Here is a 19,755-nt window from a genome sequence, read left to right on the forward strand (position 1 = left end):
GATCAAAGAAAAGGTTTCACCATTTATTGTACACTTACTGTACGCAACTGCCAAGTCCTCAAAAGCACAAAGCCTTCCAGCACACAACTTCATGGTCAAGGACTATAAATGATGAGTGGCCACCTGGTCCACTGGACATGTCCTGTTCCGTAGCCCATGCTTGGACGGCCTCAACTCTGCACATTTCTCCACCTCATACTTGGGGCCTATTCAACTCCCTGGCCTCTACTTCTCTCATCTTTGTGTCAACTTTTTTTTTTTTTTAAAGATTTTATTTATTCGAGAGAGAGAGAGAGAGAGAGAGAGAGAGAGAGAAGCAGAGACAGGCAGAGGGGAGAATCAGGTTGCAAGCAGGGAGCCCAACGTGGGACTGGATCCCAGGTCTTCAGGATCATGCCCTGGGCTGAAGGCAGCGCCAAACCGCTGAGCCACTGGGGCTGCCCGACAACGACTTTTCTAGGGAGCATCTTACCAAAGCTACTTCGAAATCATTATTAAGTCCCAACGATCCAATAATTTTACTCATAGAAATTTATACTAAAGAAACAGGGATGCTTTCAAAATCTTAAGTTACTTGAAGTATTAATTTATATTAGCAACAAACTTAGAAGCGTAACAGGAAACTATCGGGTAAATTAAATTGCATCCATTAGTACAAATTATTAAACCATTATTTGTTTTTCAAGGAACATTTAATAACAAGGTAGATAACATACTTATTTAACATGGTACTTTTACATCACTGAAGCGAAAGCAAAACATCTGGTTCACTGGGTAAAAATAGCCTAATGTGTGTACACTGCAGTGCAACTAAAAAAAATACTGTAATTTTAATTTCAGAACTTCAGAGTTTAAGTGTCAGTATTCTCTTTTAATATGGGGAAAAAATGCTTTTTAAAATTATTTGAAGCTTGGACAAAAATTCCATAGCTATATCCTTAAGGTCTCTCTGTAGTCTTCATGATTCAGATGAGACAAAGGAAGCTTCAAATTCAACCTTTCAGAGAAGACATTCCAGCTCGCATGATCTCGTCAACCAGGAGGATGTTGGTGGCAATCACAGTGCTAAAAGGGCAGGGGAAATCAGATAGTTCAGATTTGAGATATGAACCCTAATTCAACTCAATTCTCAACCAAACTGTGCATATTATATCCAATTAACTTTCTCCTCTCCCCTCCAAAACATGGAAGGGTAGCTTAGTTTCTATACTTTCAGTTGATTACATTTTCACAAAAACAAAAAAACCCAAGAAATTAAATGGAACATACCAGATTAAGAATATGATATTCCTAAAGGTTATTTTAATTTTAGCTTTCTTAAACTTACCAAGAGTGAAGAAGCTGTTTCTTTACACAATAGTTATCCCATATGCCTACTTCGGCGGCTACCATAGGCTCACCTGAAAAGTAACCCAGTATTCTTAAAAATCACACAGCAAATTTTTTAAATTTAATCATGAAGGACCCAGAGAGAGAGAGAGGAGAGAGAGAGAGAAAGAGAGACAGAGAGAGAGGCACAGGCAGAGGGAGAAGCAGGCTCTATGCAGGGAGTCTGACGTGGGACTCGATCCCGGGTCTCCAGGATCACGCCCTGGGTCGAAGGCAGCGCTAAACCCCTGAGCCACCGGGGCTGCCCTCACACAGCAAATTATAAGATCAAAATGCGGGGATCCCTGGGTGGCACAGCGGTTTGGCGCCTGCCTTTGGCCCAGGGCGTGGTCCTGGAGACCCGGGATCGAATCCCACGTCGGGCTCGCGGTGCATGGAGCCTGCTTCTCCCTCTGCCTGTGTCTCTGTCTCTGCCTCTCTCTCTCTCTCTCTCTCTCTCTCTGTGACCATCATAAATAAATAAATATTAATTAAAAAATTAAAAAAAAAGATCAAAATGCTAAGACAACAGAGTATTTTATGATTTGTTCATCATTATTCTATGAACCAAAGTTCCTCAGTCCAATTTTGCTCCAAACCATGACTCTTGTGTCCAGTGTCTTTAAGCGGCTGATCCCTACTCAGAAAACTTCCAGTAATAGTAATACTGCATTTGGTTACCAAATGTTTGAACATCCCTATTTTTCAGGACACATTCATTCTGTTTGTCCATATTAGAGCACTTGAACTATAATCTGGCCAAAATGGGCTTATCATTTCCCTCATCCCAGAAACCTTTTCTATTAACTTGGATGGAAATGCTATTGACAACAAAGGTCTTATGTATGCTGCAGGGGTGTGTATCTCAGTTATCTTTCTTCCACTTTGTACTTAAATATTTTGTGTTACTGCATTTAAGAGTAGGGCTTTAAGTCATTTAAGATTTGGTCCTGTCTTCTAGCATTATTTGCTATACTCAGCCTTTTTTCACCCATGAATACGGTCATCTATTTTCTTACTAAAGTCCCTGATGGAAAACTAAGTAAAAGCCAGCCCAACACGAAATCTTTCTGTATTAACCTGAGCCACCTGCTACTGCTACTACTCAGCAAAATCAACAAATCTATACTCTTTTAAAATTATACAAACGTCCACTCTATTCCCTTTGTTTACTTAATCTAGTCATCCCATTTTTATATCGTATTTCAGAAATCAGGGTTCCCTAGCAACACTGGTGTCAAATTGTAAAGCACCTCTCCAAGATTCATTTGTCTCCATTTTTTAAAGATTTATTTATTCATTCATTCATTCATTCATTCATTCATTCATTCATTCATTCATAGAGACACACAAAGAGAGAGGCAGAGACACAGGCAGAGGGAGAAGCAGGCATCATACAGAGAGCCTGACCTGGGACTCGATCCAGGGTCTCCAGGATCACGCCCTGGGCTGCAGGTGGCGCTAAACCGCTGCGCTACCAGGGCTGCCCATTTGTCTCCCATTTTTGATCCTTCCTGGTTTTATCTCACCGGACTCTAGTTCCCCTACAAATAGCTACATTCTCTTACCTGTGTTCAAGTCCACACCCACAAGTTGACCTGATTCTGAATGTTCTGCTTGAACTTTAACTAGTGTTTCCTGAAGGTCAAAACCAGAGTTCTGAGCAAGAACCTAAAGCAAAAAAATTTAATCTTTTAAAGGACAGAACCTAAGAAGTGTCAATCTGTAATAAACCATAATTCTAAATAAGAAAAAACAAACAAAAAAAAAAAACCCCCCATCAAAAAACCTTAATGAAGACAGACCAGTTATTCTCTAAAGTGAACATTAGAGAATAACTAGACATTTGTTACTAACTCATTACTCCACCCCAAGCTCAGCAACACACTGGTCATAAAACCATGCCAAGTGAGCACACAATAGAATAAAAACAAAACGTAAGCTTGTACTCAAGTATAACCCCTATACTGCAAACCCTCTTAAAACAGTTTACCTCCTGCCTCTGAAACTTCAGATATTCAACTCCCTTCCAGAAGAACCAAATACATTTGGATGATAAGAGATAGTTTTGTTTTTTAAAGATTTTACTTATTTATTCATGAGAGACAGAGAGAGAGAGAGAGAGAGAGGCAGACACACAGGCAGAGGGAGAAGCAGGCTCCATGCAGGGAACCTGATGTGGGACTCGATCCCAGGTCTCCAGAATCATGCTCGCGGCTGAAGGCAGCGCTAAACCAATGAGCCACCCTGGGCTGCCCAAGAGATAGCTTCTTTAGCTATATTTGGGAGAAAGCTGATAAAACTTGTTTAACTCCAACTCTACATTATGAGAAAGACTCCATGTTAATAAAAAAACTTTCATCAGCTAACTCATTTTGATGTAGTTAAGAAAACTGTTAAAGTAGTCATACCTTGGGAATAATGAGCAATGCATCAGCAAATGCTTGAACTCCCAGCTGGGCCCTCCCCTTTACACTGGGCTTATATTTAATCAAGGCTTCTGCCATTGCCACTTCCACTGCACCCGCACCCGGAACTACACAGCCTGTTGGGGTGGGAAGGAAGGAGAGAAATGATCAACTACGAAGAAAATAAAACTGCGGAATCATTAAGAAAATACATAAAACACAAACATAAAAAGCATTAATTTCTTGAGAATGTGGAATAGCCACAATATTGCATTTGAAAGCACTATAAGCAACACATTATATTTCTAATATATTATATATTAGAAATATAGATTTCTCTGGAAGAAAAACATTAAATAGCAAAATGCTTCAATTTAACTAGTACTTGGAAGGTTACTATTAGTTCATTTACTTCTATCACTTTTTTAAAAAATATTTTATTTATTTATGAGACAGAGAGAGAGAGACAAGAGACATAGGTAGAAGGAGAAGCAGGTTCCCCTTAGGGAGCCCAATGTGGGATTTGATCCCTGAACTCCAGGATTGCGCCCTGAGCCAAAGGCAGACAGTTAACCACTGAGCCACCCGGGTTACCTACTTGTATTCACTTTTAAAAATGATATGCTATGAAGAAGCTTAGCACACCATTAGAGGCATTTTAAAGGGAACGCTTTACTTTTGCATGGTGTCTGGCTGTGTAAACTACTGATAAAAAGAACACAGTATTCAGCCATGCTTTTTTTATACTTGTAAAAGAATATAAACACAGTAAGCATCTTACCATCATCAATAGCATTTTTAACAGCCCTCAAGCCATCTCTTATTGCATCTTTGATTTGAGTGAGTGTGTGCTTATTTGGTCCTTTGATCAATAATGTGACAGAGCGAGGATTGTTACACTTCTCAATAAAAGTGAATTTCTCTTCTCCCTATGTGAAAAAGAGGTATTTTCAAAATAGGGTATGTTTGTACCAAGACTGGGAAAGACTAGAGGAGCTTATAAAAGAGTAAGTAGCATATTAAAAAGGGAACATACTCATCACATTAAAGCAAATTACTTCATAAAAAAAGGTCACATATAAAAGCAATGTGATTTTCCCCATCAATGCCTTATCATTACTACACATAACCTTCAAAATGTATGTAAACAAAGCAAGAATATGACCCTAGGTTTGAATGAATTTTTTTTACTACCGAAGAATTCAAGAACCAAAGAACGTTATCATATTATCTTCAGAAAAGAAATACACTTACCAATGTATACTCATAGACAAGTCCTGCATGTCCCAAACAATCAGGATTTAGGTCATCGAAAGAATTTAGAGCTACTCCACCACAAGCAAGAGTCAGCCTGAAATATTAAATATTAAAGGAGACATATAAGTAGCTTTGTTATGTTTAAAGAGATTAATAATTTTTAAGAAGCTATCTTTCAGAATTACACACTAAAATTAAATGTCAAAATGTTATTTTAACTCAAACCTTCAAATTCACCACCACCGTTAAAAACCATCTTTTATCCTAACTTGACATTTAACCCACTCTTTCAAAGTCCACAAATACTCTTCTGATAAGAAATCTATAAATAAAACAAGAGTTCTTTATCGTGGTGAGCTCTGGGAGAAAAAGCAGTTCTTTGAAACCCCTTAATGCTGTCTCTTGACATAGTAAATGTACACATACATGTCATGGTTTAAAACTAAAGCATACACCAATGTTCACAGCATTATCCACAACAGCCAAAAGGGAGAAACCTAAATGTCCACTGATAAATGAAAAAGTGATATATCCATATAATGGAATATTATTCATCCTTAACAAGAACAACATTCTAATACATGTTACAACATGGATGAACTCTGAAAACATGCTAAATAAAATAAGCCACACAACAGGACAAATACTGCATGATTCCCTTATATAAGGTACCAAAATCATAAAGGCAAAGTAGAAAAGTATTTACTAGGGGGAGGGAAAAGAAAGAGAAAGTTATTGTTTCATTCATGAGAGAATTTCAGTTTGGGAAGATGAAAAAAAAAAAAAAGAAAAAATTCTGGAGATGAATGATGATGGTTGTTGCACAACAACGTGAATGAAACCTAATGCCACTGGGTTGTACATCTGAAAAGATAAGCCAAATAATAAATTATATATATTTTTTATTCACAATAAAAAAGGAAAAACTTAGCAGGAACAAGAAAAAGTAGTAATTCCACGTAACTTACAAACTAAGTAAAATTTTACATCACTAAGGTAATATGTTATCCATACCTTTCCATATTTCTCCTTTTAGCTCTACGCAGAGCTACTATGCCTTCTTTCGCAAGAGCATCTAAGGAAAAGGGGTCAATTCCCTACAACAAAAACAGTTCGTTACTGTTAACGAACAGTAAACGGTAGTCATCTTAAAAATAGCAATGGACAATACAGACTCGTTTATGAAGCAAAATTTCATTCTCACCTTTTGATTAATAACAACAAATCCTTTATCTGAATCACCACAGACTTTCTTTTTCAGTTCTATTATTTTTTTAACTCTATCTTCAATGAATTTTCTTTCAGCTTTTACGAGTTTCTCTCTCTCTTCTGCACTCTTGTAAAAAAACCCAGAATTCACTTCTCTATTAAAAAAAAAAGTTATGGGGGAGGAAGGACAATGTTTATTTTTTGAGAAGATAAACCAGCAGCCTCAGAAACTGGGTTAGTCTTGAGACTTAACAGACAGCCACTGAGTTCCAATCCTGCCCCCGGTATGTTTTCAAAGGTTACTTCCTTTAACTCACCCGAACCCAACTGAGGCATTAGTGTCCTTGCAGTGGTGAAACTTAAATCTCAAAGTGACTTGCCCAAAGTACCAAGCTCCTCCACCTCTCTATTCCATTTGTATGGCCTGTAAACTCACGTTTTTTCATACTCTAACGACACATTGCATGTGAGGATGTATGCATCTTCTACTCTTTTTTTCATATCAGGATGCCGTGCCCCATGGTCCAAAACAAGACCTCGGATTAAGCTGTTGAAACACACAACAAATTGTTTTGTTATTGATTTCCAAATGATACATAATATATACTAACAAAATTCACATAACTAAATTGAAGCTGCATTAATAATTTTCACATGACTTTATTACTTGAGTCTTTGAAAAAGACTTTTTGGATGAAACCTAGGCAGGTTCGATTATGAAAAAGCAATATCCAGAACACAGTACAAAAACAAGCCATTCAAAATAAAAGTAGTAACTCTTATCTTGTACAGAAAATTCTGCAGAGAGGCAGCTGCAACTGGTAGCCTCTCAAATTGTGATCACCTCCTTTAAAAATGACTTTTGAGGGATTCCTGGGTGGCGCAGCGGTTTGGCGCCTGCCTTTGGCCCAGGGCGCGATCCTGGAGACCCGGGATCGAATCCCACATCGGGCTCCTGGTGCATGGAGCCTGCTTCTCCCTCTGCCTATGTCTCTGCCTCTCCCTCTTTCTCTCTCTGTGACTATCATAAATAAATAAAAATTAAAAAAAAAATTTTTTTTTAAAATGACTTTTGAACTATGTTTTTAAAGTGTAATGTATATTTAAGAAATTCCCCAATAGTCTTTTATGCTTTGTAACCCACAGTTCAATAAATCACTGACATAGCTCATTTTTTACAGTCATACTGACTATAAACATATCATTAGTAACTTCAAGATGAAACACAATTGGGCAAACTAAATATTCATTTAGGCTATACACACAAATTCAACGAAATCAGCCAAAAAACATGTACTGTATAAAGTGCCTATAAATTTGTAAACACATTGAGTAAATATTTCATAGCATCCTATCACCTACCTTGTATCAGTTTCAGATTTATGTTTCATCTCCATGATCTCAACCATGAAGAGATCAATAGGTTCATCTGGTTTTTTAATGGCCAAAATCGAGTCCACTACAGCCTACAATGAGAGCATAACCATTAAATGATCTTGATTTGCAGAAGTCCACATGCTTACATTGCTTTTCTTCAGAGAAGTTCACTTTTCTTTAAAAATCTCTGAATTGACCTAAGCCTTTTTCTTTGAGGTAACAAAATATATTATTTGTAAAGGATTGAAATCATTTACATTTCTGACATCTCAACTTATAATATAATTATGTATAAAGAATCACGGACATCCCTACTATTCTATTAAAAATATCAATGAACCTTTTTATAATGAAATCTCAATTTTATTAATCTTTAATGAAAGCTCCAATTGTATCTTCATAACATGGTCAGGTATACTATTATTTTGGGAACACAAATCAGCTGCTCTTTACCACAAAAAAAAAAAAAACTATTTCACATGGCATGATACTGTGAAGGTTTTAGATAGCACCTTGCAATTCCAACTAGAAAATACACCAGGGGTTTTCAGTATAGGTGTACACTACCAGACACATACCACACTTAACATACCTCTGTTAAGACATCAGCAAGTTCAGCATGCACTTTTGTACGTAGAGATGTTCTGGCCACATCTATAAGTGTTTCCCTGTCCATTTCTTTGCTTACTTTGACTTGTTCCAAAAACTGAAGTGCCTTTTCCTTTGCAGCTTCAAATCCTTCTGTTATTATTCTGGGATGAAGACCCTATAAACATACAATCACATAATCACCACTAACACTGGAATTCTTCAATCAGATGTTAAAGTAAGTTTTAAAGGAATATTCTAGATTATTCACATGCTTGAATATAATGTGCTGACTTTTTGAATACATTTAAAAGGATAAATAGTCCTTTCAATGCAGAGGAAAAGAACAGACATTGCTCTAGCACAGAATCAAAGCCAAGGGAACTATAAAGTACACTTGGGTGTTCACTGTGCAGACCACAGGGAATGTCTAAAACTCAAAACTGTACTCAATAGGACCATTTATCTTTTCAATTTACATCAATTACTAACAAAACAGAGGCAAAGGGTCTGCCTTTTCTCTCTGCCCAAGATTTTCTTAGAATTGGATCACTACTGAGGTTTGCTTTAATCTTCAAACTACTCAAGGCTAAAAATATTCTGTAATTCTTAAACTTGTTTTAGTTGGCTTTTTCCTTATAAATATGCCTACTCCTGAACATCCTGTTTCTAGATCTCAACTAATAAGCTGTTACAGACATATGTAAATAATATGTAATACAACTTGACCAAAAAAACCTCTGCAGGCCAAGGAAGTTTCCTTAATCTGTCCAGGATCACAATAAACTTGTATTAAGACCAGGATATAGGCTCTGGTTCCTAGATTTAAGCCCCCTACTCTTTACCTTGTACTATCTGGCCTCAGCTACTATTAACACCTCAATTTATAGAAATTTCCGGCAACACAAGAATCATGTATACTTCAGAAATGTAGAGATCCGCCTGTTTCAGTAGCTCTCCAATGATTAGGACATTGGATGTGGTACCATCACCAGTTATGTCATCCTGGGCTGTTGCTACTTTGGCTATTAGGGAGGCTGTTGGGTGTTGAATTTGCTGAAAGTGGGAAAAAAAAAAAAAGAATTACTTCAGTGAAAATACTCCAAATATACTTTAAAGCATGTGAAGGGTCTCCTTAAATGCATCGATTTGCATAAATTGCCCAAGTGTTCAGCTATATACCATGCTGATTTAAAACTCACCATTAACTATTTTGTGTATCAATTTATGATAACCCAAATATTTTTACATATAGATTTGAGAAGATTATCTCCACTTTACTGATGAGGAAATCTGAGGCTTACTGTTAAGGTCTACTGAAGGCAACAGAATTAACAGTAAGAAATAATTTCAAATCCATGCATGCTTCTTTAGGACTCTTGGGAGAATAAACCAGGTTCCTTCTAAAATTAAACCCCAGCAGCCTCCAGTATTAATTGGAATTGAATAAAAAAATAAAAAGAAAAAAGTTATCTTTTAGAGCAAAGATCACTAGTGAAAGCTAAATCATTGAGAGGTTTTTAAGAACAGGATATGCACTGTATTTCCAGGACCACCCATAGATTCTTAATTACAAAGGAGCCAAACAATGCTCCCGAACTGTTTTTAGTTTTTAAATCTCCTTATTCTCCTGTAATCCAGAAGAGTTCCACAACCTTTTGTTTTTAGGGAAACTGACAGTTTAAGAATCTAGGCCAGATATTTTGCAAACTATCTCATTTAAATTTGCAAATGTTAAATTTTTTGGGGGGGGCAAATATATTATATGGGTAATACTGTATACTTCTTACTGGGTTCATGTGCTTCTCTGAATATCTACTGTAGTACACAATAAAAAACTCAAAATACGGGGGGGGGGTCCATTTCCTTTACTTGGTTAAGTGCTAGATTTTGGAAACTTAGGGATGAGTAAAACAACTGCTCTTCTCAACAGTCTCATACCCTTGGTCAGTGGGGATTTAACAATTAGAGTAGGGATCCCTGGGTGGCACAGCGGTTTGGCCCTGCCTTTGGCCCAGGGCGCGATCCTGGAGACCCGGGAATGAATCCCACGTCGGGCTCCCGGTGCGTGGAGCCTGCTTCTCCCTCTGCCTATGTCTCTGCCTCTCTCTCTCTCTCTCTCTCTATGTGACTATCATAAATTAAAAAAAAAAAAAATCTTCCTGCAAATCACACGTGATATGGAACACCAAGACATTTTTGACTTAGCGTACCAAGCGGCCTCTCACCATTTCATGAAGCAGCACATTGCCATCTTTAGTAAGCTTGATGTCTCCAGCACCAGACACGAGCCTGTTCAACGAGCACAAATGAATCAGTGTGACGTTCTCATCGGAGACCTAGTCCATAGTCCCACTGCAGTCGGGCTTCACCCAGATCCTCGGGAGTTGGGGCCACGCGGCTGCTTCTCTGCACCCGGCAGGCAACAGGAACGGCGCCGCGCCGCGCTCTCCCTTCAGAGAAACAGCTGGCCGAGCCCTCGGGGTCTCCGCGGCGCGAGCCGTGCACGCAGGCCGCTTTGTTCTCCGCAGAGGCGGCATCAATTAGAAGGGAAACGGCCTGAGCTGGGCGCGGGGGCCACCAGGGAGCGTGCGGGCCCGCAGGGCGGCAGCGGCGAGTGCAGAGGCCCCGGCCCCCCTCCCCCGGCCCGCGGTGCCCGCGGTGCCCGCGCGGCCCATTCCCCCTCCTCCCGCCCTCCCCCGCCAGGCTCGCGGCGGCCCCCTGCCTCCTCCCCCCACCGCCAACCCCGCCTTACATCTTCATGGTGCCCTTAGGCCCCAAGTTGGTCCTCAGCACGTCCTGCAGCCCCCGGGCCGCGCTGATGTTGACCGCCAGCGCCGCCTGGGCGCGGGCCACCTCGGCCTTGGGGTTCAGGGTCTTCACGGCCGCCATAGCTGACCAAAGGAAGAAGAGGAGGTACCGCGCGCTGAGGGCCCGCAACTGGCTCGGCGTGGCCGGGAGGCGCTACCCGGGTCTTCTGGAAAAGTCGGGCGCGTCGCCACGCCCCCAGCGTGCCCGCGCGCCGCTGCCATTGGGCCGCGGCGCTACTGCCCCGCCCCCGCGCGCCCGCCCCGCCCCCCGCGGCCGCGCGGCGCCGCCATTGCGCCGGGAGGGCCCTGTTCCGGGTCGGAAGGGCTCGTCGCGGTCCGGCGTGGCCGCCGGCGGGGTCCGGCTGTGCAGCCCCGGGACCTGAGGAACGAGGCGGGGCGAGGCGAGGCGAGCCGCGACTGCAGAGTGAGCGTGGGCCGCTCTCTCCTGGAGGCCTCTGGCCGCAGGGGTAGGGTGGGCTTCCTCCGTCCCCGTCGCGCGTGTTGCCCTGCCTCCTCCCCTTGCTTCCTGCGTCCCCGTCGCCGGCGTTTCCTGGACTACCTACGGTGTGCTTGGAAGGGCTCTCGGTGCTGCGGCGTGCAGAAGTGCACCTGCTCGGGCCCTCGCCCGCTGCCGTCGGCGCTCGGAGCCAAGGGGAGGGAAGATGGCGTGCAGGATGGAAGGTGCTTAGGGCCTTCGTAGCGAGCTTCGGGGCTGGTGCGTTGGCGGCGCGGGACACGCTGCTCCCAGACGGGTGGCCAGACTCAGACTTGCTTGAGTGGTGGTCCCCGTGCTTTGAGAGGGCTCTGTTTTAGGACAAAATTCCGAAAGGTGTGCAGTTGTTTTCTAGTATCCAGTATTCACCACCCCCGTATTATTCAGTAATGTCTTGTGTTTCGTTTTTATAATAACGAAAACCGTTAGAATTCAAAAGTTCCAAAGGGTGTATGGTGAAAAGCACGCCCTCGTCCCTCTAGTTCAGCTTCCTTCAGACAAGCACAATTACCCTTAGATATTCTAATTTCCCAGATGATTTATGAATTTATAAATGTGTATAGTTAAAAGCATTTCCCCCCACACAAAATGTCAATTTAGAATACACAGTGATGGGTGTATTATACTTAAAGTATGTTGGTGATTGTACCGTATCAATACAAATAGGGATTCCTCATTAACAGCTGCCTGATATTCTTTGTAAGAGTGACAGAATTAACTTGTCATACACCGGTTGTTATTTAGGTTGTTCCTCATCTTTTGCTATTGAAGCTGCAGTGAATATCCTGGAATATAATGCTTTTAAGTGGCTTTGTATATTTGAGAATCTCAACAGCACATTATAAGTCTGGTTAATGGCATTACACAGGAGACTTGTGCTTATCTTACTTGGTATGCATGCGGATTTATTTACTGTGCAGATGTATGGGAGATACGAGCAGAGATGAAGATTGGAATTTTCAGGCATGTGTTTGCAGGTAGGAAAGGGGACTGGATCTCCTGAGGTGCAAATTTAAAGGGGCACCAAAGCTCAGTAATTGAAATCAATAATATTTTAACGCGATATTTTAAAAAAATCAAATGCAAGAAATCCACAATGAATGGAATTTTAATTAGGCATCTCCATTGACATCACACCACACAAAGTCTCAGCAAAACGGAAAGATCACAGGATCCCTGTAGAGGCATTCTATTTGCATATATTATTCTACTGTTCTCCATATCACACTTCCAAGCAAATGAATGGTTTTCATTATATGATGCAAGAGTATAGCAAGGGAGTGTTGTCTACATGCTAATGTATGTACAGAGCGGGAAAACTTTAGAATGTCTTTGGAGAATTTCACACCAAAGGTCATGTGGGAGCAGATCTATTTCAGGCCATGATTGAAGACATTGAGGTGGCAGCGGATGTTTAGCTATTTGATTCAGGAGAGATTTCAATAAAGAATAAAATCTTGATGAAAGAACCCTAGTGAGGCAAAGTGGTGCATTAGAAAGACTCCTAGAATCAAACAATTTGAATTAAATTCTAGTTTTGCAGTGTTTACCAGTAGGTGACCTTGGACAAGTTAACTTTTTTGGATTCTATTTCCTAATCTATAAAGTGGAAGTAAGTGACATCTTAGAAAAAAGTAACTGAGATTGCATGTGTCGCATACTTTGTATTGTGCCTGACATGGTAGGTGTGAAGGAAGAGGTGAGGTGAGTCTTAGGGATTTTTTTTTTTTTTTAAGATTTTATTCATTTATTCATGAAAGAGAGAGAGAGGGAGAGGCAGAGAGAGACATAGGCAGAAGGCAGGCTCCATGCAAGGAGCCTGACATGGGACTTGATCCTGGGACTCTAGGATCACACCCTGGGCCAAAGGCAGGCGCCAAACCACTGAGCCACCCAGGGATCCCCAAATCTAATGGATTTTGAAAGATACATAGACACTTTTCAAAAGAAGAGGGTTTAGGAGAGTAGTTTCCAGACAGAGCAACATGGAAGGAACTGGCATGCCCACTGAAAGGTGGATACTTAGGATGGAGGGAAGAAGGTTGCAAGAGACAAATCTGGAGAAGTAGCATTTCCTGACTGTCATGTCCTGATTAAGATATCTGTGCCAGCAGTGGGAACCCAATGCACTAGTGATGAAAATTACTCTGGAGGTGGAATGGAGAATGAACTAAGGGAGAAGACTAAGGATAGGGCAATCAGGAAGAAGGATGTTCAAAATTCCATGCAGAAGGTGATGAGGCATATTTAATGACATAAAGAGTTGTTCTTGATAAGAGGGGGAAATGTTTTATTTATTTATTTAAAGATTTTATTTATTTGACACAGAGAGAGAGAGTACAAGCAGGGGGAACAGGAGCTGGAAAAGGAGAAGCAGATTCCCTGCTGAGCAGGGAGCCTGATGTGGAGCCAATCCCAGGACCCTGAGATCATGACCTGAGCCAAAGACAGATGCTTAACTAACTGAGCCACCCAGGTGCCCTAGGGAAAACGTTTTAAGTGGCCCAATTATATGTCCTCATTTTTGTAGCCACTCTCCATGTATCTATAACAAAACAAGAGTATGCATCAAAATATTAACTTAAAAAATTCAGAATATTTTCACTTTTGCAAACCCCTCAAATTTAGGGGACACTTATATATCCACAAAAGAGAGATGCAGAAATATATACATGAAAATATAAAATATACAAAGTATGTCCAGTGTTTTATTTTTATTAAGTCCCCTAAATATATATATATATATACAGAATCAATAAAGAACCAGAAGAGTATATACCAATATATTTAACATTTTGTTTCTATGTTTGCAAGTCTTATAGGTAAAAAATGGCATCTTGTTTATTTTATTTAGTATTGTTTATTGAGAGTGAAGTTGAGCATATATTTTATTTGTAAGAGCCATTTGTAGTTCTTTTTCTATGAACTATCTTTCGTGTCTTTGTTTCTGTTTTCCTGTTTGATTTCTTGTGGATTTGTAGGAGTTCTTTATGTTTTCTGTGTTGCAATTGACTTGTCTAAATACTGCTTGTACAGTATTTTGTATTTATGTCTTTTTTCCAATTAAAAATTTTTTTTTCCAATTAAAAATTTTAAAAATTCTTTTCATGTAGTCACGTGTATCCCTCCCTCTTTTTTTCCCCTCTTTTATGGGCATTTGGGTTTTGTGCTATACTGTGTAAAACAAGCCTTACACTCTTTTTTTTTTTTTTTTTTAAGATTTTATTGATTTATTCATGAGAGACAGAGAGGCAAAGACACAGGCAGAGGGCGAAGCAGGCCCCATGCAGGGAGCCTGACATGGGACTCCATCACAGGTCTCCAGGGTCAGGCCCTGGGCTGAAGGTGGCGCTAAACTGCTGAGCCCCCCCCCCCCCAGGCATATTCTTAAAATTCTCCCATGTTTTCTTGTGTATTTCTAAAGGCTTTACTTTTCATTTTAATCCTTGATTCATTTGAAATTTATTTTGGTAAGGAATGAGATAAGAATCTGGGGTGTTCTAAAAATATGTATTTGGTCTTTGTCCTTGGTTCCCAGCACAGAATTCTGAGTGCTGAGAGTATCTTTTGCTATCCACAAAATCCCCTTTAGAATTCACCTGAATCTGTGCTAATGTGAGTCAAGGTGGTAACCCTAGATAGCCTCAGGATGGGGGCTGGTCACTAGAAAGACCAACCACAGTGATTAGAGGGTGAGGACCCTCAATCCCATGCCCCTATCCTCTGGGGAGTGGAGGTGGGTAGCAGATCAGTTATAAAAATGATTGAATAATCGGGATGGGTAAACACATTGATATCCTGGGAGTGTGGTATATCGAGAGGGCTCGAAAGCTCTGTGCTCCTTCCCCAGTGCCTGGTCTGTATCTCTTACATTTGGTTTCTTCTTGGGTTGTATCCTTTATAGTAAACTGTAAACCTAAGTGAAATGATTTCCCAAGTTCTGAGTCAGTCTCAGAAATTTTCAAACTTGAGGAGGGAATTGTGGGAACCCCAAAATTTGCACCCAAGTCAGACAGAAATGGAGGTAGCATGTTTGAAACTGGTGCCTGGTAGAAGCAATCTTCTGGGACTGAGCCGTTAATTGCAGGGTCTGTGCTAATTCCAGATAGATTTGAAGTTGAGGGATCCCTGGGTGGCGCAGCGGTTTGGCGCCTGCCTTTGGCCCAGGGCACGATCCTGGAGACCTGGGATCGAATCCCACATCGGGCTCCCGGTGCATGGAGCCTGCTTCTCCCTCTGCCTGTGTCTCTGCCTCTCTCTCTCTCTCTCTCTCTCTCTCTCTCTCTCTCTGACTATCATAAATAAACAAAAATTAAAAAAAAATAAAGTTGAGTTGCTGGACACCCAGTTTGTGTTGGAGAATCAAGAAAGTTGGTGTCTGACAACTGAACTGGTTATTGGTGTTTGGAAAGAGCTTACACAGAATCTAGTTTTATTTTTTCAAGAATAATTCACATTTTCCACCATTAATATGTAATGCAGTTATTAGCATATGCTGCATTCTCATATGTATCTGGATCTACTTTAGACTATATTTCATAGCTAAGTCCATAGAAGTAGCAACATTATATTTACTGTAGTTTTATAGTATTTTCAAAATTTGGTAGGATTGGATCCTCTTTAGTCTTTCTTCAGAAATTTTCTGCCTATTTTGCGTGTTTGTTTTTCTTCCCAAATGATGTAAGAATTACCTAGTTTTGAAAGATCTGTTTTGACCTTTGCTTTGAAAAATAAGCATGTATTTATTACTTTTTTAAAATAAAACATGTGTTTTATAAGCAGAATATTCAAACTAAAGCAGTGGACATGCAGATAGCAAAAAGACCAGGCGCACAGGCATTCTTGACATAAAAGTGACAAAATTTTGAAACATGTTCTCTTTGGTTACCATTTCTAGTCTAGGTATCTGAAAAGGTCAAAGAAATCCCAGAATTGGGGCAGGTTTAGAATGGGTAGGTGAATAGTATTGATTTGGGATAGTATTTTTTCTATTATTGGCTGTTCATTCTTTGAGTGTACTTTGTGGTAGAGTACTGTGCTTTGGGTAACATACACACATGAAAAGAGAAGACCCTTTCCTTTAGAGCCTTCCTCGTTTATTAGGCAAACATACAGTAGGACACACAATGTACTGAACAGCTATAATGGTATATTCTCAGTGCCATACTACTAAGGAAGACTTCCCAAAGCAAATATTATTTTAAAAAAAACTTAAAAATATATATATATGCTTTTCTTATTACAAAGATAATACAGTAAATAATAACCATAGAAAAAGTAGCAAAAACAAATTTTGAATAAATTCATAAACTCCCATCAGAGATAACCATTTGTGATGCTTAATTTTATGTGTCAGCTTGCCTGGGCCACGTTGGTTCCCAGATACTTGGTTAAATGTTATTCTGAAAATTTTTGTGAGGTGTTTTTTGGATGAGATTAACAATTTAAACTGGTGGACTTTGAGTAAAGCAGGTTTATTCTATATAATATGGGTGGGCCTCACTCAATCAGTTGAAGGCCTTTTTTAAAATAAATTTATTTTTTATTGGTGTTCAATTTGTCAACATACAGAATAACACCCAGTGCTCATCCCTTCAAGTGCCCACCTCAGTGCCCACCACCCAGTCACCCCCACAGCCACCTCCCCTTCGACCGCCCCTAGTTTGCTTCCCAGAGTTAGGAGTCTTTCATGTTCTGTCTCCCCCTCTGATATTTCCCACTTATTTTTTCTCCTTTCCCCTTTATTCCTTTTCACTATTTTTTATATTCCCCAAATGAATGAGACCATACAATGTTTGTCCTTCTCCGATTGACTTACTTCACTCAGCATAATACCCTCCAGTTCCATCCACGTCGAAGCAAATGGTGGGTATTTGTCGTTTCTACTTTTTTTTTTTTTTAATTTTTATTTATTTATGATAGTCACACACACACACACAGAGAGAGAGAGAGAGAGAGAGAGAGGAGAGAGAGGCAGAGACATAGGCAGAGGGAGAAGCAGGCTCCATGCACCGGGAGCCTGACGTGGGATTTGATCCCGGGTCTCCAGGATCGCGCCCTGGGCCAAAGGCAGGCGCTAAACCGCTGTGCCACCCAGGGATCCCGTATTTGTCGTTTCTAATGGCTGAGTAATATTCCATTGTATACATACACCACATCTTATCCATTCATCTTTCGATGGACACCGAGGCTCCTTCCACAGTTTGGCTATTGTGGACATTGCTGCTATAAACATCAGGGTGCAGGTGTCCCGGCATTTCATTGCATCTGTATCTTTGGGGCAAATCCCCAGCAGTGCAATTGCTGGGTCATAGGGCAGATCTATTTTTAACTCTTTGAGGAACTTCCACACAGTTTTCCAGAGTGGCTGCACCAGTTCATATTCCCACCAACAGTACAAGAGGGTTCCCTTTTTTCCACATCCTCTCCAACATTTGTGGTTTCCTGCTGAAGGCCTTTTTAAACTAAAGACTGACTTCCCTATAGCAAGAAGCAATTCTGCAGCAGACTGCCTTTGGATGAAAACTGTAGCTCCTCCCTGGGTATCCAGTCTGCTGGCATGCTGCAGGTTTTGGATTTATTAAACCTCCACAATCACATGATCCAATTCTTTAAAATAAATTTCTCTCTTTCACTCAACAGTAGCAAATGCCCTCGCTATAGATAGGTATATAGATATATACACACCTCTTTTTGGTTCTATTTGGAGAATCCTGACTAATACAGATTTTGATGCTAAGAGTGGCTCTAAAGGAGCAGAATCTCACTATTGGAATATCTAATAATGAGATTGGATAATCAAACACAAGAGGCAAGGAACTGGATTACCATGTATGAGATACCTTCAAACATTTTTGTCAAACTAATGAGTATAATGAGATTAAATGTTGCTCCTAAGGTCACTGAATAAAGTGGGGGAAAAAAGGATGAGATCAGGGATTCAAATTCCCAGCCCAAGCACTGTATAAATGATTGAAAGCTTCTAGGTCTATCCTTAAAGAGATACTTAACTGCAGAGCTGAGATTGCTGAAAACCAACCCAGAATCTCATCTAGTTTGTAACTGAATTACAGTTTAATTGAAAAATGAAAGCATTGATGAGGAAGGAATGGGATCCTGATATTTGGAATGGGATGTATGAGAATACCCTGATGACGCTGGGGACATTGGGCCTGTAAATTCTGTTGCACTTTCTTTGCCGATAGAAGCAAGCTGTCTAGGGGAGATCCCTGGGTGGCTCAGCGGTTTAGCGCCTGCCTTCGGCCCAGGGCATGATCCTGGAGTCCTGGGATTGAGTCCCACATCGGGCTCCCTACATGGAGCCTGATTCTCCCTCTGCCTGTGTCTCTGTTTCTCTCTCTCACTCTGTATCTCTCATGAATAAATAAATAAAATCTTAAAAAAAAAAAAAAGCCGTCTACCTGTCTGAGATACACCCTCCATTGCACTAGTAAACTGCAGTAGTCTCCTCCAAGGCAGTTGCCTTGAAAGACACTGCTGATTTTCTTCAGAACCCACTCCCACCATTCCTCTTTGCTTCTAGAACTATAAGTAGACTAATATCCCAATAGGCCCTGGAAATACAAGTATATAAAGAAGTGACCCAAATATCCTTGGTCCCAACTCCTGCTATCCTACCCTCTCTCTCTCTCTCTCTTTTTTATTTATTTATTTATGATAGTCACAGAGAGAGAGAGAGGCAGAGACATAGGCAGAGGGAGAAGCAGGCTCCATGCACCAGGAGCCCGATGTAGGATTTGATCCCGGGTCTCCAGGATCACGCCCTGGGCCAAAGGCAGGCACCAAGCCGCTGCGCCACCCAGGGATGCCTATCCTACCCTCTCTCTCCCAGCCTTCACCTGTGACCTCATGGGAAGTTGCCTGTGATCAGGTGACAGAGGAAGAGAAAACTTGGCTTAAAGTGGTTCTTGAATTACAAGTGGTTGTGCAGGATATGCAGGTACCACCCAAAAGTGGACAGCTGTTTACATCCATGAAAGGCAATGATAAAGAGAGATCCTCTCAGTAGGGAGGACTTAGAAGTCCATTTTGCTTAGAAGGAGAAATGGCCAGATGAGTTGATTATAAACCAATTCATGGGCTGTGGCCAATGGTTTGGCTGGATGGTCAGGGACTTGGTAAGAATATGATTAGAAAATTGGTTACAGGGGAGTCTGGGAAAGAGATACATAGATTGACTTCCTTGGATGGGTGAAAAACGTGAATATATTTGTGTCCTATATAA

General features: G+C 40.7%; 2 protein-coding genes and 2 non-coding genes across 10 annotated transcripts in view; 1 reads left to right on the forward strand and 3 right to left on the reverse strand.

Annotated features, from left to right (window-relative positions):
• Window positions 1–513: 513 nt before the first annotated feature.
• Window positions 514–11,196, reverse strand: CCT6A (chaperonin containing TCP1 subunit 6A). The gene is made up of 14 exons (XM_055340122.1): window positions 10,963–11,196; window positions 10,436–10,499; window positions 9,129–9,263; window positions 8,212–8,385; window positions 7,605–7,708; window positions 6,679–6,789; window positions 6,238–6,397; window positions 6,048–6,130; window positions 5,031–5,127; window positions 4,558–4,705; window positions 3,780–3,913; window positions 2,937–3,039; window positions 1,328–1,400; window positions 514–1,065 (listed from the first exon to the last, which is right to left on the reverse strand). Exons 1-14 carry the CDS (start codon window positions 11,097–11,099, stop codon window positions 993–995), a joined length of 1,596 nt encoding a protein of 531 aa, XP_055196097.1. The 5' UTR covers window positions 11,100–11,196; the 3' UTR covers window positions 514–992.
• Window positions 4,373–4,512, reverse strand: LOC129520351 (small nucleolar RNA SNORA15). Its single transcript, XR_008666584.1, has one exon. It is a non-coding gene; the product is annotated as a small nucleolar RNA SNORA15 (small nucleolar RNA).
• On the reverse strand, window positions 8,490–8,623 carry LOC129520353 (small nucleolar RNA SNORA22). Its single transcript, XR_008666585.1, has one exon. It is a non-coding gene; the product is annotated as a small nucleolar RNA SNORA22 (small nucleolar RNA).
• Window positions 11,197–11,303: 107 nt separating the features above from the next.
• The window catches only part of PSPH (phosphoserine phosphatase), a 53,094-nt gene continuing 44,642 nt past the window's right edge, over window positions 11,304–19,755 (forward strand). The window contains exon 1 of one of the 7 annotated variants that reach the window (XM_055340127.1): window positions 11,304–11,441. The gene's annotated coding sequence lies outside the window, so the exon portion shown is untranslated. The other 6 variants (XM_055340135.1, XM_055340126.1, XM_055340134.1 and 3 more) reach the window with 6 other exon arrangements.

This window comes from Nyctereutes procyonoides, unplaced genomic scaffold (assembly GCF_905146905.1).
Source record: "Nyctereutes procyonoides isolate TBG_1078 unplaced genomic scaffold, NYPRO_anot_genome, whole genome shotgun sequence".
Lineage (NCBI taxonomy): Eukaryota > Metazoa > Chordata > Mammalia > Carnivora > Canidae > Nyctereutes > Nyctereutes procyonoides.

Bases quoted from the DNA above. Each gene is read 5' to 3' on its own strand.
- CCT6A (XM_055340122.1), bottom strand. From the start codon at position 11,099: ATGGCGGCCGTGAAGACCCTGAACCCCAAGGCCGAGGTGGCCCGCGCC. The intron at 6,131-6,237 runs GTGAGAATGAAA...TTTTTGTTGTAG, and splicing joins TTGTTGTTATTAATCAAAAG to GGAATTGACCCCTTTTCCTT. The intron at 3,914-4,557 runs GTAAGATGCTTA...CCACCCCAACAG, and splicing joins TAAAAATGCTATTGATGATG to GCTGTGTAGTTCCGGGTGCG.